We start from the raw sequence: 18,591 nt of genomic DNA, 5'->3' as shown, positions 1-18,591 counted from the left end.
GCGCAATCCCATATTATCGATTTTTATGTTAAAAAAAAACATTTTGGCGGTTTTATGTCCCAATTTCGATGGCCTACATAACGTCACCTGGGTAAAAGATTGTCGTATGTTGATTACGGCAGGTTGTGGGAAATCGCGATTGAAGTTGGGAATGCAAATTCTCAAAAACGCGGAGATAGATATTCTCTAAAGTCTCTGAAAATGTTACTAGTTCACAAAATTCTTAAATTATTTAATTTTTAATGTTTAATGTTAATTAGCTTTGTGTTTATGAAGGATTTTCTTTAGTAAAATTTTATCGTAAGCGTCATTTGTCCACAATTTGGCAGCCACTTTGTATAAAATACGACAAAATGTGATCAAAATTTCTACTAAATTAACGACAATTATTACTCAATATCTCGCAAGCTAAAGGAGATATCCAAACATGGAGAACGTCATTTTTAAGATATTGATTAGTTTAATATGGCTGTACAAATAACTAAATTTTTACTAAATTATAGAAAAATTTTTAGTCAATATCTCGGAAACTAAAGGAGGTATCTGAAAACTGATAACACCAATCGAAAGACCTTATTTCAAAATATATAACTCCATCCAACTAAAAACGTCAAAATTGCTCTTACGACAATCTTTTACCCAGGCGAAGATAAGCAGAAATTGTAGATTAATTTCAGATCATACAATTAATCAGAACTTAAATGGCCAATATTGGCTATTTAAATATGAGATATGTAACCCTGTGTTTGTACCAAACGACCAAGATTGAATGGTAGGTTGTTTAATCAATCCCACCTGTTAGCGCACTTGATTAAAAATACGAATTTTCAATAGCACTACTTCGACTTAACTTTTATTTAGCGTTTATTGTTCTTCAGTGTAGTTTTTACTATGTTAATTACAATTAACAAAACTAGCGGTTTTACAATTTCAGCAATTTACTAAGTAAGCGATTTTTAGCGCTTTAAAATATTTCGTGTGTTTAGTGCGCCTTTTTCACAACGAGAGGTGGTGTGATCTTTTAAGAACCGCTTTTTATAGTTTTGTATGTATACTACAAGTACAAGAATATAAAGGATATGAACAATAAAAGAATATGATAGCAAAAAATGTCGTTTTAAGTAAGAGTATACAAGAACTTGCAGAGAAACGTTGATAATATCGTAATGTGTAACGGTGACCAGGTTGCTTCGACTGACGGTGGTAACAATTCCCTCCCCCGTAAGCGAGTCCTATAGATCGAGATTGCTACTGGTTTTTCCAACGACGTCAAGCACCGCCACTCTGGCTGATGGTCGATTTAGAACACCGAATTGTGTTTTCACCGTGACACGTCTAACTTGTCCGTCACTAGCCACTACTGTGTCGATCACCTTTCCCTTGGGCCAACAGTTTCTCGGTAGATCGGGGTCAACAACGAGCACGATGTCTCCCGTACGAATAGGCTTCTGCGGTGTGAACCACTTGCTTCTTCTGGAAATTATTGGCATGTATTCTTTTAACCACCTTGCCCAAAACTCGTTTCCAAATTTTTGTGTATGGTGCCAACGTTGACGCAAATTTTTGTTGTCGGTGGCGAAAGGTTTGTAGCCATCTGAAGAGCCGATCAGCAAATGGTTCGGCGTTATAGCTTCGTCGTCGTCCGACTCCAAGGACACGAAAGTTAGCGGACGTGAATTAATTATAAACTCTATTTCCCATAGGGCACTCCTCAAGCTTTCGTCGTTGAACTGCATAGATGGGGACATAGCAAGTAGAACTGTTTTAATAGATCTTATTAGCCTCTCCCAGATTCCGCCCATATGTGGCGCTCCCGGTGGATTAAATCTCCACTTTATACCGTCAAAGGTAGAAGAAACTTTTTGTTGATCGACGTTCTTAAACTCGTCGCGTAAGACTTTTTCTGCGGCTTTAAAGTTCGTTCCATTATCGGAAAATACTTCTCTTGGTGTACCGCGTCGAGCCATGAAATTTCGAAAACACATTATGCAGGAACTTGTATCGAGGCTATGAGCTACCTCGATGTGAATTGCTCTAATCGTGAGGCAGGTGAACACTGCACCCCAACGCTTTTCACGCCTGCGACCGACAGAGACGTGAAGTGGCCCGAAATAGTCCACACCAACGTATGTAAAGGGTCGTTCAAACGCCGCTAGTCGAGCAGCCGGTAACGCTGCCATTAGAGGAGGACACGGTGCCGCTATGGAATTTTTGCATTGTTGGCATAATCGGCGTACCTTTTTATATAGAACGCGCAAACGTGGTATGTAGTAACGACTTCTTAGCGTATTGATTGCGGTTTCATGTGATTGGTGATGCAAATCCTCGTGAATGGAGCGCACTATTAGAAATGTTATGTGGCTTGTGCTGGGAAGCACAATAGCATCTTCGTGGTTGTTAAGAAACTCATCTCTTCCTCTGCTTCTGATAACATCATTTTCATCTAGGTAAATATTCAAACCGATAAGTTTACTTTTAGTTCCAATAGCCACGCCGTTTTTTAGTTTCTTAAGCTCTTGTTCGTATTCAGTTCGCTGGGCGTGTTGCATAAGAAAGATTTTTGCTCTTCGTATCATCGTAGAGTCTACTGTTTGCGGTTTTATAGCAGATCTTGAAGCAGCTTCAAGTTTTTTTATGTATAAAATGAAAGTTGCCACCGCACGGTATAAGCGTTTCCAGCTGGAAAAATATTCTGCGTTCAGGGTGAAAACTTGTAACTTATCTATCAAAAGTACCCGACGTTTGAGCTCAGTCTCATCTACACGACAAAATTCATCACAGTGAGGCCAATTTATCGTGTCACCCGCTAAAAAATCTGGTCCATGAAACCACATATGCGTGTCGGATCGATGACATGTTTTAGTTGGTAAATCAGCAGGATTCATTCGCGTTGGCACCCATCTCCACTGTGAAACATCCGACGACTCAAGAATTTCGCCAACTCGGTGCATAACAAACTGGTGAAAATTTTTCGGGTCGATGCGTAGCCACTGCAGGACCGTCTTAGAGTCGGTCCACCAAAAACAAGCCTGTACACTTATGCGTGGAACTTTCAAGATGCTATTGGCTAGTCTAACTCCTGCCACAGCAGCTTGCAATTCCAATCTTGGAATCGAAACTGGCTTCAAGGGTGCCACTTTCGATTTTGCCGCGACAAAAGCAATATCTACGTTACTATCGCGCTGGATGCGTAGATAACTAACAGCAGCGAATGCAGCTGAGCTGGCGTCCACGAACGTGTGAAGCTGGACGTTATCAGAACTATGGAGTATGGTCGAGTAGCAACGAGGAACTTTTACATCCATTATGAGAGGAATATTCGACTTCCACGACTCCCATTTATCGTACAAAGCGTCGCTGAGAGCCTCGTCCCAACCAATGTCGGAACGCCACACGTCCTGCAGAAGTATTTTCAGACCTATGGTATGGACCGAAAGGAATCCTAGGGGGTCAAAGATTGACATCAGGATTTGAAGAATCTCACGCTTCGTAGGAACAATTTCTTCAGTCAGCACGCTACGACGCAGTCTTGCAAATTTACAGTTGAATCTGAAAACATCATTAGTAGGTTCCCAATACATACCTAAGATTTTTGTAGTGGAACCCCATTCTTTCAAAGCTGGCTCGATAGGATTGTTGCTAGCTAGTTGCTGTAGAACCTTGTGAGAGTTAGACACCCAGTTTCTCACCTCAAATCCAGCGTTCGCATTAATGCGTTTTACCTGCTTGGCTAGTTCGAGCGCAGTCTCTTCATCGCGCTCACTGTCGATGAAGTCGTCGACATAGTGGTAACGCTGCACCGCTTCAACTGCCCGTGGAAACTCATGTCGGAATTGCTCGGCATTGTTGTCTCGTATAAAATGCGCAATGCACGGAGCGCAGTTTACGCCAAATGTTAGGGCGCGCATTACATAAACGCTGGGTTGCTGCGGCTTGTCGGCTTCGTCCCACCATAAGAATCTTTGAGCGTGCATATCGCTTTCCCTAATGTTGATTTGGTGGAACATTTCAGCCACGTCACCACACACTGCTACTCTCCCTACTCGAAAGGATAATAGGACTTCCACGAGCGAGTTCAACAAGTCAGGTCCAGGGAACATAAAATCGTTGAGGCACACGCCATTCGCTTTTGCGGCCGCGTCCCATACCAGACGTATTTTTCCTGGCTTATTCGGATTCGTGACGGTGAATATCGGTAGATACCAAGTTTTGCTTGGTTGAATTGTTGCCTCAGCAGGTGACAACTTTTTCGCATACCCCTTCGAAATTAGGTTGTCTATTTGTTGCTGAATTGTTGATTTAAGAAGCGGATCTTTGTTGAATTTCCTTTCAAGACACATTAGCCGTTTGTATGCATTTCCATAGCTTTCTGGCAGCACGACGTCTTCGTTTCGCCAGAGTAATCCAACTTCATAACGATTGCTTACCTTCTTACAAGACGCATTTAGAATAGCTAGCGCCTTGTTGTCGTCGGCAGACAGAAGCTGCTTTGGCTTGGGTTCTTCTAAATTGAAATAATTTTTCACAGCTTCGTGCAGTCTTCTGAGACTTTTCTCGCAGTCGCAAGTGTGAACGTTCACCATAAACTCACGTGACTGATTAGCGTGACATCCTTGAAGCGTCCAGCCAAGTCTGGTTTTTGATGCAATAGGTTGGAACCACGACCCTTCTCGAATTTTAAGTGGCACAGCAAGTTTCCAATTGTCTGTACCAATCAAAATAGATGGCCTGGCATTTTCGTACGATTCAATTGGTAGCCCAGTCAAATATGGATATTTTTTCATTATTTCACCAGCATCGATCGTTTGTGTTGGAAGACTTAAACTCTCTACTGTGTGTGCATCAGTCAATTTGTACTTTCGACCGTTCGTAACACCTGAAATTTCTACAGTGGTTTTGAATGAATTATATTCCGTGCGGGTTGTATCACCGGTCCAACGTAAGCATAAAGGCTCCTGTACACCTTTGAGCTCCATCTGTTCGAACACACTTTTTTCCATTAACGTAACTGCAGAACCCTCGTCCAGAAACGCAAATGTTTCTATAACTTTATTATGTGAGTATAATTTGACAGGGATTATTCTGAAATATGGGCTATTTTTTGTAGCGCTGCTGCTGTGCGCGATCATCTGCCTGTTGGCATGATCACTCGGAATATTGCTGCTGCGAACAATCTGCCGAGAATTGATGTTGTTGTCTGCGCTGCTGTCGACTGTTTGCGATGCGCTTCTGTGTAATAATTGATGGTGCTTGTACTTACAACCAGTGATACCACATTCTTTGTTTACGTAACATTTACGGCGATGCGAGTCCAGACATTGACGGCAAAGACTATGTTCCTTGACTATTTCCCACTTACGTTTAAGAGGCAAGACTTTAAAGGCTTCGCAACGTGGCAGCTTATGTCCATATGTTTTACATACACAGCATTTTCTGGGTAGTGAGTTGGTTTCGCTTCTATGGTCGGAGACATCTTCAGCGCGAGTGTGTGTATTTACGTTTACACCGGATTTGTGTGTCATAGGTGCTACAACAGTGCTTGCTGCCTCGGCGATATTATACAGCCAGTCACTGAAAATCTTCACTATAGGTACTCGATCGTCTTTTGGATGCATAGCCCAACTCAGCTTATAACTGTTTGGCAGCTTATCCACTAACTCTTTTACTAATAATGGATTCACGAGATGTGCAGTCAGGTTACAACCTTCCATTGTTGCACATATATTTTGTACGCATAAGGAGAACTCAATTAAAGATTCTAACTTATCTTTAAGTGGCGCCATATTTTTGGCCTTATTAATTGCGCGTTCCAAAATATGTTCAGGTCGGCCACAACACATACGTAGGGTCTGGATAATCTCCGGCACCATAGCAGGTAGAAGCAACTTATTTTTTACTAAATCTCGTGCTCTGCCTTTAAGACATGCCTGTAGTCGCATAAGATTTTCTGCATTCGAATATCCTGCAACGGACGTACTATTCTCAAATTGGCTTATAAAGAGGGGCCATTCCTCTGGGTCGCCGCTGAAAATAGGCAACTGCTTCGGAATAGAGTGTCTAGCTGCAAGCTGTGCTGGTGTGGGGGTCACGTTAAAGATTGGTATACGATCACCCGAATTCGTCAACTCACCAAATTGTGCTAATATTTTATACTTGTCGTCTAAATACTGTTTTTGAATGCGCATTTCCTCCTCTAGGCGTTCTAGCTGCAGTGCTCGCATTCGCTCAGATGTATCCGAATTTTGACTACCCTTTGCAAATATTGACGAGTTTGCAACTTTTGCGTTAGTTTGCAGCGAAGGAAAAGTGGTTGAAGATGTCGGCAATTTTTGTTGAATAAAAGAGTTTGGCAGTAAATGGTTCTTACTGTTTTGCGTATACATTGTTGCGGGATAACCTGATGCGCTCGACAAAGTATATAACTCAGTCGTGCTGCTTGACGACTGAAAACGTATTTGATCATGTAGTGTCACTTCCAATGCTGCAGTAGAATATGGTGGTACACTTGCCGATGTGGTCGACATCCTCGGAGCTGTGTATATGGATGGAACCATAACCGTTGACTGAACTGGTATTGAGCTTAGAGCGCCCAAGATTGCCTGTTGACTTTGATGTGCCGCCTCGGGTGACGATGATGCTCTTGGCTGACCCGTAGCAAGTGAACCCCCGTTATTCGACCCATTGGGTTCCATAAAAGCTGCTGCCATTTGGACCGATGTGTGTTCGCATGATTCGCAGTTCCAACTAATATCGGCCACTTGGCTGTCAACACCGACACAGCTATAGTGAAACCATTGGTCGCAGGAGTCACATTGCACCATTTGCTCATTGTCTCTAGCTCTACAGTTTCGGCAATGGTAATCCGTACTTGTATCTTTTATGCTATGCATATTATAGTAGCGGAAGTTACTCTTAAGAAATATTTTAAAGAATTGTTAGCGCACTTGATTAAAAATACGAATTTTCAATAGCACTACTTCGACTTAACTTTTATTTAGCGTTTATTGTTCTTCAGTGTAGTTTTTACTATGTTAATTACAATTAACAAAACTAGCGGTTTTACAATTTCAGCAATTTACTAAGTAAGCGATTTTTAGCGCTTTAAAATATTTCGTGTGTTTAGTGCGCCTTTTTCACAACGAGAGGTGGTGTGATCTTTTAAGAACCGCTTTTTATAGTTTTGTATGTATACTACAAGTACAAGAATATAAAGGATATGAACAATAAAAGAATATGATAGCAAAAAATGTCGTTTTAAGTAAGAGTATACAAGAACTTGCAGAGAAACGTTGATAATATCGTAATGTGTAACGGTGACCAGGTTGCTTCGACTGACGGTGGTAACACCACCAATAAACATACAGCTGTTCAGCACAAAATGTAAACAAACAAGCTAATGCAACAACAATTTCGAGGAACAAGCAGCAGGGCTGCAAATTGTTTGGCATATTTAAAAAAAGTTGATCTGAAAGCCAACGAAAGCTAAATGGCATATAAACATCAATCCACAATTCAACTTAAGTGCCGTTTAAATATTCATTTGAAATTGGCCCTAAGGCGGTTATGAATAGCTTTAGTAGTAACTTAAAATAGATCCGACTTAGTTGTAAACTAAATATCACTATGAAAATGCGCCATTGTGCACAGACTCGAGACCTGCTCTCAAATTTGTAAATACATGACTTCCGAGCGCTAATATACTAAGCTGATGCCAGATAAAACTTTATTGTGACTTTGCGTGATATTTACGCAAAGGTATGCCGCAATAAACCTTAAAAAACGATTTTGTACTGCTTTTTTACTCGTGAAAATAGCTGTGGATTTTATATATTTAGCTTTAAAAACATCATCAGTCTAATTAAATTTTATATTTCTGAATGAAAACTTGAATTTGGATGACATAAAATAAATATTAAACCAGCTTATCGTCAACGCGCGCAAAAAGATGGGAGTTGGCCATCTTTTTGCTTCGTGCTGCGACTAATGGGCTGTTTTTGCTTACGCGTAAAAGCACACTTAGCTCTAAATGCACATGTATCCATACGAAATTCGTCAGCTAAATTGAGCTCCATTTCTGCATCAAGAACCTCATGCTAAAAGCAACCTTTTGCTCTCCGAAAAATACCACGATTCGAACATGGTTTAATTAGAAAAAGTGGCAGCGTTGATTTTTCACGTACACGTTGCTAGCTGCTATTATATCTTTTTTGGGCTGGTTTTGCTACGCGTAAAAGCACATTTAGCGCATTTAGCCCTAAATGCTACTCTAAGGCTTTCTGCACATTGGTCGTCCAATCATAGTTATCGTCACAATCATGATGCAACGATTACATGACGACTACACTTTCGCACACTCGGTCGTGATATTTCAATTCATTTGGCGTCTAAAAATTCACTTGGAGCAGGTATTTTCATTTTCCTGGTTGATATTTTCGCGAAATATTTACAAATACCTGCAATTTTTAAAATATGGACTGTGCTGCAATAATTCTAGTCATAATTTTTCAGTAATATCTCTTCTTCTCTTTTCCTGAAATGTGTTTTGTGCATGCACACTGATACTTTTTACAACTCCGTCATATTTTATAGTTAAAACGCTCACATTTATTGAATTTTAATGCAGTTATCCACCTTTTAATAATTTCCACAGATTTTATGCAAAAAATACTAATTTTTATGCAATTTTAATGCAAATATTAACTTTTTCACTAATTTTTCCCCATAAAATGTAAACAAACAATGCGTGCACAAGGATTAGCAACGATTAGTTTCTCCATCTTCTACGATTTGCCGATAACTAGCTGATAACGACAAGTGTGCAGATCTCCTTTGAAATACATGTGCTCGGCTCAACATTTCAGGGCGAGACTTTAACGCAACTATGATTGGACGACGAGTGTGCAGATAGCCTAAGGCAGTCTGCACACGGGTCGTATAGCTTTAGACGCGTATTATACAGCGTTTTTGCTGCATTTAAAATGCAACATTTAGCACTTTCGAACATATGTTTTCGAAGAGCGTTCATGCTACCGCATTTAGCAAATGTACATTTACGCGAGTTCGAAATAGTATGCTTTTGACAAACAGCCGTGTTCCAGTCGCTTATTCAGATCCGTATCTATTACGATAAATTCTCACGGAAAAGATAATGTGCAAAACCCCTACTGAAAAAGAAAAAAAATTAATTCTAAACCGAAAATTCAATATAAACACTTGAATTGTTTTAACCATAACCGAACATTTGTTGGTGTATAAGTTAGCACCAACTAAGTTGTAACTCAAGCTGACACAAAGACTATTGCGCCAAGTCAGCAATAAGGGTAATCAACAATTATTGGGAAACAGCCCAGACGCGCACTCAGCAAAATCGGCAACAACATCCGGCATGCGCCGATTCAATTAATGCAGCGACCTAAATATTTGGCAACAACATCCGGCATGCGCCGACCCAACACCAATTGCTGACACAGGTAGAATTAGGGTATAATTAAGCGAGAATAAGTAAAATTAAGTTTAGTATTAATGATGTATTGATTGAATAAAGGTCTTACGACCAACAAAAAAATCTTTTTTTCCCGACTTGTGCAAGCAAGCCGGTAACTTATATATTCATTTGTCGGTGCAGTCAATTATAATTTCCACACTTAATTAGGAAACAAAACAAACAGAGCTGATCACAAACTAATCCGGATTTGTATCAGCATCATATCGATGTTGAATTTGCGTAACTTTTCTTTATCCAAATAATGTAAAATAATAAATGAAATCTCGAGCGGCGATCACTGAAACCCAGCTAGCGACTGTATACTCGAAAAGGCAATGCTGCCACGTTTTTTCATTAAACCATGTTCGAATCGTGGAAATTTTGGAAGATCACAGGGTTGCTTATAGCATTTAGATTCTTAATGCAAAAATGGAGTTGCATTTAGTTGCATTTAGGTGACGAATTTTGTATGGATAAATGTACATTTAGAGTAGCATTTAGGGCTAAATGCGCTAAATGTGCTTTTACGCGTAAGCAAAAACAGTCCATTAGATGCTACATACGAAAGTTGTACGCTTTGATGCCGCACACGTGTGTGATGTACAGTCATTTCAGTTTTTCAACAAAAACATCACACAATATTTTTGTAAGAAAAAACCAAAAAACAAACATTTGTAAAAACCAAGAAAACAAATCCCTAAGATATTGCTTTCCATAATTAACTATGACACACATAAATATCATGACACATATGGTAAACAAACATTTCATACATATACCCAAAGACATACAGCGAAGTGAAACATGAGTATTTTCACTTGCTCCACATACAGTTCATTGTTAAGGTACTTGACCGTACTTAAAAGGTAAACAATAGCAAGTCAAATTTCTTTCTTTCTGTTTTCGATATGTCAAATATCATAAATGGGAGAAATGCAATGTGTTTAAAATTGATGACGATGCTAAATACTGATTGGTCAATAGATAAGTAAATGCATTTGTAACATGAACAAAAAGCAGAACACCATGTTACATAGGGCATTTTGGACATATGAATGAAATGCAAGATGTGTCAGATAATTTCTAGATAATTTGTAAATTAGTATATAAGTTGGAAAATTTATAATAAAAACTCAGATTCAGTTTTATACTTGAACTTGCTTGTCTTGTTATTTTACTGAACTCAAAAAAGGGCATTAATTGCTCGTCTGCCGAGTTTTGAGCCTCGCTTTACAAACCAAGGCTCCTATTGCATTAGTCGCGCTTTCATGCTAATGCAATAGCTATCCAAACGCTAAAAACACCACCTTACATATTATATGGCGATCCTGCCCTACCTAACTGGAATCCTAGTAGAATCCTTCTTACATGGACGAAGAATTCCATAAACTTTTTAAAGACTTGGTTGATAGACTTGCAGTGGAGGAGTACAATCCCACTGAGGGCGTGGAAATCCAAGCACCACCTTACATCCCTATCCCGAAACATTGTGGACCACAGCCTATAACAATCGAGCAATACCGAGAGAGAAACCAGTCGAGAAAGCAACGTCCGGAACAGCCAGCAGCACCAACTAAAAAAAAGGCGAAGGGCGGCAAAAAGAAGCGGCTAAACAGAGAAAAAGCGGAGTTAAGGCGTTTAATAGACCTCAGCTGTGGAACACAAAAGAAATTGTTTTATAATCAATTGAGAGAATTAGAGAAAAAACAAGATATTAATAAATAAATAAATTATGGGTTGGTGGAATAAAGTGAGTAACGCAATTCTCATTGCAATTGCTGGTTACGAAGTAGGTAATAACAACCAAAAACCAAAAGATAACAATGAGAAAGAACATTGGATTTTGGTATCAGCTATAATTTTCGTGATAATTTTGATTATATGTATTTCAAAATTAAATAGTTATTATAAAAGTTATGTTAATAAGAAAGTAAACAACAATATTGTTTAGATAATGTAACGTAAAATTTAATATTAAATCAAATTATATTAAAAAAAAAAAAAAAATATTAAAATGTTTTGTAAATGGACCAATTCATAGATCGTTTGACTAGAATTATCACTAATTTGAGAAAATCAGGTAGCAGAGGATATACTAACAACACATTAATTTTAAAATTAGAAGAGGTAGAGCTAGTTAAAAAACAATTTATAGAATTTAGCACTGGTAAGGAAATAAAAAAAGAATTCATAGAGAAATTTTACAAATATTATGAAACAGCAAAGACATTATTAAAACAAAAATTAGAAAAATTAGACACAGATTCAACTCACAGCATGTCAGATTTAGAAAAGGAGACAGAAAATTCAAACATACCTCCTGAAAATTCAAACTTAGCTCCTGAAAATTCGAATTCAAGTTCAAACTCTTCATTCAAAATGGCATCATTCAATATAGAACTATCATTAAAAAGTATACCAGAATTTTCTGGAAATTTTAAAGATTTAACATCATTTTTAAAAATCGTTGAAATAATTTACAATTCTTTAACAACTGACGCGAAAATACTACTCATAGATTTTGTCGTTAATGTGAAATTAACATCAAGTGTTAGAACTGCTGTAAGTACTAGCGAAATTAATGACTTCAATAGTCTTAAAAATTCACTTCAATCAAGATATAAGTCTACAAAAACAATAGCACAAATACAACTAACTTTGAGTAAATTCTTGCAAAAGAACATGAAAATACAAACATATAAAGAAAAGCTTCTAGAATTGATTGCAGAATTGAATGAGCTGCAAATAAACGAAATACCACAATGCAATGCTACACAGAAAAACACGATTATTTCTCTTAATAACACTTATGCATTGAATATATTTAAAAATGGTCTTAATGCAGATATTAAGCCTACAATTTTTGCTTCTAAACCAAAAGACTTGAATGAAGCGGTACAACTAGCAATAGAACTAGAAAAAGACTTTGCTAGTAATGAAAATCAAATATTATACTTTTCTAATAGAAACAATTCATACAAGCGGAATAAAAATAACAATAATAAAAATTATAACAATAGAAATAATAATAATAATAGAAACAACAATTCGAATCACAATAATAGAAATTCGAATCATAACAATAACAGAAATAATAATAACAATCCTAGAAATAATAATAATAGAAATCATAATAATAATAACGGGAATAATAATTACCAAAATAATAATCGTTTCAACAATAGAAACAACAACAATAATAATGGTAGACGAAACCAAAATGGTAATAACAACAATCGTAATAACGATAATAATTATAATAATAATAGAAATAACGTACATGTGGTTCAGGAAAACTCCGAAGGTCCGGAGATGAACAATCAAAATTTAATCATTCATCCTCCGGAACAGAATTAAATAAAATTTATTCTATTTCTAAAAACACTACTAATTATATACAATTAGACATAGGATCAAAAACTAGTTTAACATTTTTAATAGATACAGGGGCTGATATTTCATTATGCAAATTAGGTAAATTAAATGAAGAACTTTTTATTGATAAATTACAATCATGTTCATTTTCTGGTATAACTAATGAAAAAATTAAATCTATTGGAATCACAGAATTAAATTTTAATTTATATGATAACGGAGCAAAGCACAATTTCCACATAGTCGATGATAATTTTCCAATACCAACGGACGGAATCTTAGGAAGAGATTTTTTCACAACATTTTTATGCAAAATTGATTATGAAACATTCACGATTTCATTAACTTTACAAGAAACAGAAATTACAATTCCCATGAAATCTAGAATAAATAGAGATTACTACATAAAAATAGAAAAACGATCTGAATTAATATATCCAATACAATTAAATTTAACAGAAGATAGCATTATTTTAAGTAAAGAATTAGAGTCAGGTATTTTTGTAGGAAATACAATAGTTCCAGGAAAAGGCATTAGTCATGTTAAATTTCTAAATACAACAAATGAAGATGTAATATTAAAAAATATTAATTTTGAAATAGAACCATTACACAAATACGTTTTTCTCACTAAATCACAAAATCACAATAAACAAAACAATAAAGACAGATTTAGCAAACTATTACAAACGTTGAAAATTGACAAAAATGACAGTAAAGCAACGGATGAATTGATAACAATTTTTAAAGACTATCAAGACATATTCCACTTAGAAGGCGACGTTTTAACAGCAAATAACTTTTATACACAACATCTTAACTTAACAGATAAAACACCGGTTTACATTAAAAACTATAGACTTCCACAAACTCAAATAGAAGAAATCAATCAACAAGTTCAAAAATTAATTGATGACGATATCATTGAACATTCAACCAGTCCATACAACTCACCATTACTTGTTGTACCAAAGAAAAGCGATGGAGACAAAGAGAAATGGCGACTTGTAGTAGATTTTAGGCAATTAAATAAGAAAATAGTTAATGATAAATTTCCACTTTCAAGAATTGAAGATGTATTAGATAAATTAGGAAGAGCAAAATATTTTTCAACTCTAGATATGACAAGTTCGTTTCATCAAATTAACTTAGATAAAGAATCAAGAAAAGCAACTGCATTTTCTACATCAAACGGTCACTATCAGTTTAAACGATTACCTTTTGGTCTTAAAATTTCATCAAATAGTTTCCAACGTATGCTAACAATAGCACTTTCAGGTCTCGATAGTAAAGCATTTTTATATGTAGACGACATCATCATTTTTGGATGTAGTTTGAAACATCACAATGACAATCTGAGACAGGTCTTTGAACGTTTATCAAAATACAGTTTAAAATTAAACGCTAAAAAATGTGTATTTTTAAAGTCAGAAGTTGTTTATTTAGGTCATCTAATAACAGAAGATGGTATTAAAACAGACCCAGCAAAACACAAAGCAATTCAAAATTATCCAATACCTAAAGATGCTGACGAGGTAAAACGATTTGTAGCTTTTTGTAATTACTATAGACGTTTCATAAAAAATTTCGCTGAATTAACAAAATGTCTGAATGATCAAACGAAGAAAGGAAAAATATTTGAATGGACAGACGAATGTCAACAAACTTTTGATATATTAAGACAAAAATTAATTAGTTCACCAATATTACAATATCCAGATTTTGAAAAACCTTTCATTTTAACGACAGATGCTTCAAATTATGCTTTAGGTGCAATCTTATCACAGGGAGAAATAGGAACTGATTTGCCAATAACCTATGCTAGCAGAACTTTGAATAAACACGAAATTAATAAACCCGTGATAGAAAAAGAACTACTTGCTATACATTGGGGCATTGAATTCTTTAGGCCATATTTACATGGTAGAAGATTTATAGTAGTAACTGACCACAGACCTCTTGTTTCACTTTTTACACATAAAAACCCTTCTTCTAAATTAACTAGAGTACGGATTGATTTATCAGACTATGATTTTGAAATTGTATACAAAAAAGGAAAAATTAATACAAATGCTGATGCATTATCTAGAATTAAAATAGATTCTGATATGCTAAAAAACATGATTCCAATAGAAGACGATTATACCAAACCAACAAAAATCTTAGCAATTACGCGTGGAATGAACGCAAAGGGTAAAACAACTGAAAACAACTCAGATGAGAAAGACATATCCCAACAACAAAAATATACGAACATATGGGAATGTACTTCATTACAAGATATTAAAAATGTGCACAAATTAAAATTTAAAGTTAATACCGGTATAAATACAAAAATAAATAATGATAAATTGAACGGTACCATTGAATGTATAAATAATAGCTATCATATGAATATTAGTGATGATCTTGCAAAATACGTTTTATTTCTAGAGAAGCTGATAATCTATATGCATAAGCAGAATATTAAAGATCTCGCATTAGCTAGCGACGATGAAATTTTTAAACTGATATCAGTAGAATATATGAAAAGAATTTATGATGAGGTATACCAAAGGTTAATAAAATCTAAAAAATATAAAAACTTTAACTTGAATATCATCTTGTATAAACCCTTGCAGTACATAAAAAATAAAAAACTACAAAATAAATTGATTGAAGAATTCCACAACTCACCATTATCAGGACACTTAGGCATTGGAAAGACTGTACTAAAACTCAAACAAAGATACGTTCGGAAAAATATGAGAAAAATGGTTAGAGATTACGTTGTAAATTGCGATAAATGTTTGAGAAATAAGCAAACGAAACATATTAAAGAAGAAATGAATATCACCAACACTCCAAGTACTAGTTTCGAAATAATAGAAATAGATACAGTAGGACCATTAAGAATTTCTAATAATTATAGGTATATATTAACAATGCAGTGCGAGTTAACAAAATATGTCGTAGCATACCCTATGGAAACAAAAGAAGCGAAAAATATAGCTAAAACTCTTGTAGAACAGTTTATTTTGAAATATGGTTGCTTTAAAGTATTAAAATCAGATAGAGGCACTGAATTCAAAAACGAATTAATGGATGAAGTATGCAAACTATTAAAAATAGATCAAACATTTTCAGCACCATATCACCATCAATCTATAGGAACGCTAGAAAGAAATCACAGAGTATTAAATGAATATATGTTAAACTTTGTTGAAGATTTAGAATGGGACAAGTGGATACCCTATTATACATTTGCGTATAATACCACACCTCATGTAAATAACAATTATTCTCCATACCAGTTGATTTTTGGCAAATTACCAACTCTGCCTACAGACGCATTATGCACTAATACTAAAGTTTATGATTTAGAAAATTATGTTAACGAACTTAGGACTAGGATTAAGAGAGCATTAGATAACGCTAAAAATTTAATAAATATAGCAAAAGAAAAATCCAAACTAGAATATGATAAGAAGATTATAAAAAGTTCTTTTGATGTAGGAGCTTAGTACTAGTAAAACTAGAGAGTAGAAAGAAAAATCAGAGTCCCTACATTGGTCCATATAGAATACTAGAAAGACCAAATTGTAATTCAATATTAGAAATAAATAGTAAAGAAAGACTATTCAATAATAATTCATTAAAATTGTACAAAAAGAATAAAAATAATAATTAAAAATTTATAAAAATAAAATACATAAATATATTCTTAAAATAAATAAAATAAGATCGTATCAGATGCATTTACATTTATAATACTTTAACAAAACAATACATTAATTATACAAAACAAAAAAATCAAAACTATTAATTTGTAATCAGATTTAAATTTATTCAAAATCTCATAAATTTTATCTTAAGGGTAAGGGTGTGATGTACAGTCATTTCAGTTTTTCCACAAAAACATCACAACTATGACACACATAAATATCATGACACATATGGTAAACAAACATTTCATACATATACCCAAAGACATACAGCGAAGTGAAAATGAGTATTTTCACTTGCTCCACATACAGTTCATTGTTAAGGTACTTGACCGTACTTAAAAGGTAAACAATAGCAAGTCAAATTTCTTTCTTTCTGTTTTCGATATGTCAAATATCATAAATGGGAGAAATGCAATGTGTTTAAAATTGATGACGATGCTAAATACTGATTGGTCAATAGATAAGTAAATGCATTTGTAACATGAACAAAAAGCAGAACACCATGTTACATAGGGCATTTTGGACATATGAATGAAATGCAAGATGTGTCAGATAATTTCTAGATAATTTGTAAATTAGTATATAAGTTGGAAAATTTATAATAAAAACTCAGATTCAGTTTTATACTTGAACTTGCTTGCTTGTTATTTTACGAACTCAAAAAAGGGCATTAATTGCTCGTCTGCCGAGTTTTGAGCCTCGCTTTACAAACCAAGGCTCCTATTGCATTAGTCGCGCTTTCATGCTAATGCAATAGCTATTCAAACCTAAAAACACCACCTAACATATTAGGGCTATTCGCGATTCGGTGATAAGAGCTGACAAATTTATGCAATTGCAGAAATATGCCATGGATTGTGAGCGACCTTTATTAAACTGTCATGGAAAGCTTTTGCAAAACAATTATTGTGCATCAGCTTTGGTTTTGTTTATGAATGCAATGCATAGCATTTTTATGCTATGGATTTTCGGTATTGCAAATTTGCCAAGCCATGACAAATGCAAATGCGTGTATTTTGTTTGTGTATTGCAAATAATTTGCAATACAAATTTGCAATGCAATGATGCTAGGCCATTTGCACCGGATCGCGAATAGCCCTATTAACAACATATTATACGTGCGTTTAAATGGAGGGCTGTATACGAGTTGTCAGCTTCACGAATTCGTCAAAGCAAGCTAGCTGTAAATCGCATTACGTACAGCAGTGTTGGTAGCTAGGCATACGTACGCTTAGAAAATAGAAAGAAGAAGAAGTTTGTTTACAATTTTCCGTATGCGTGCATGCATTTCATAAAAAAAAACGATAAAACAAGAAAATTCGTGCAAAAAATTAAAAAATAACTGAAAATTAATTAAAGAAATAATTATTTTGCATCAATTAACATTTTTCGCCTGATACTTTGACGCTTTGAAGTTCCTTCGTGTGCAGATCTTGAGGCGTAGAGGAATCGTTGCTGCATAAAAAACCTTATATGCGTCCAAAGCTATACGAACCGTGTGCAGACTGCCTAATGTACATTTATCCATACAAAATTCGTCACCTAAAGCAATTAAATACAACTCCATTTCTGCATTAAGGGCCGGTTACTCAATGTCTGGTTAACGCTAATCTCCCGTTAAACATAGTTATCGACGTTACCGACTCCCTGTTGTATGCATGGAGTCGAAGACGTCGATAACGATGTTTAACCGCAGATTAGTGTTAATCAGACATTGAGTAACCGGCCCTAAATACTAAAAGCAGCCCTGTGATCTTCAAAAATTTGGCAACATTGTTTTTTCGTGAATACAGTTGCTAGCTGCGTTTCAGTGATCGCCGATCGACATTTCATTTATTATTGTACATTATTTGGAAAAAGAAAAGTTGCGCAAATTCAACATCGATGTGATACTGATAGAAATCTGGCTAAATTTGTGATCAACTCTGTTCGTTATTTTCCTATTTAGTTGCGGAAAATTCAATTCAAGTTTTTGTATTGAATTTTTTGTTTAAAATTTCTCGTGATAGATACGGATCTGAATAA

General features: G+C 35.4%; 1 protein-coding gene across 1 annotated transcript; it reads right to left on the bottom strand.

The window, feature by feature from the left end:
* Window positions 1-1,232: 1,232 nt before the first annotated feature.
* Window positions 1,233-6,890, bottom strand: LOC108366990 (uncharacterized). Its single transcript, XM_017621508.1, has one exon. It carries the CDS (start codon window positions 6,888-6,890, stop codon window positions 1,233-1,235), a length of 5,658 nt encoding a protein of 1,885 aa, XP_017476997.1.
* Between the last annotated feature and the right edge of the window lie 11,701 nt (window positions 6,891-18,591).

The sequence above is a fragment of the Rhagoletis zephyria genome, unplaced genomic scaffold (assembly GCF_001687245.7).
Source record: "Rhagoletis zephyria isolate East Lansing unplaced genomic scaffold, Rhagoletis_zephyria_1.1 Rzeph_scaffold_00042, whole genome shotgun sequence".
NCBI classification, from domain to species: Eukaryota; Metazoa; Arthropoda; class Insecta; order Diptera; family Tephritidae; genus Rhagoletis; species Rhagoletis zephyria.
This window is presented reverse-complemented; position numbering and strand designations above follow the sequence as displayed.

Bases quoted from the DNA above. Each gene is read 5' to 3' on its own strand.
- LOC108366990 (XM_017621508.1), bottom strand. From the start codon at position 6,890: ATGCATAGCATAAAAGATACAAGTACGGATTACCATTGCCGAAACTGT.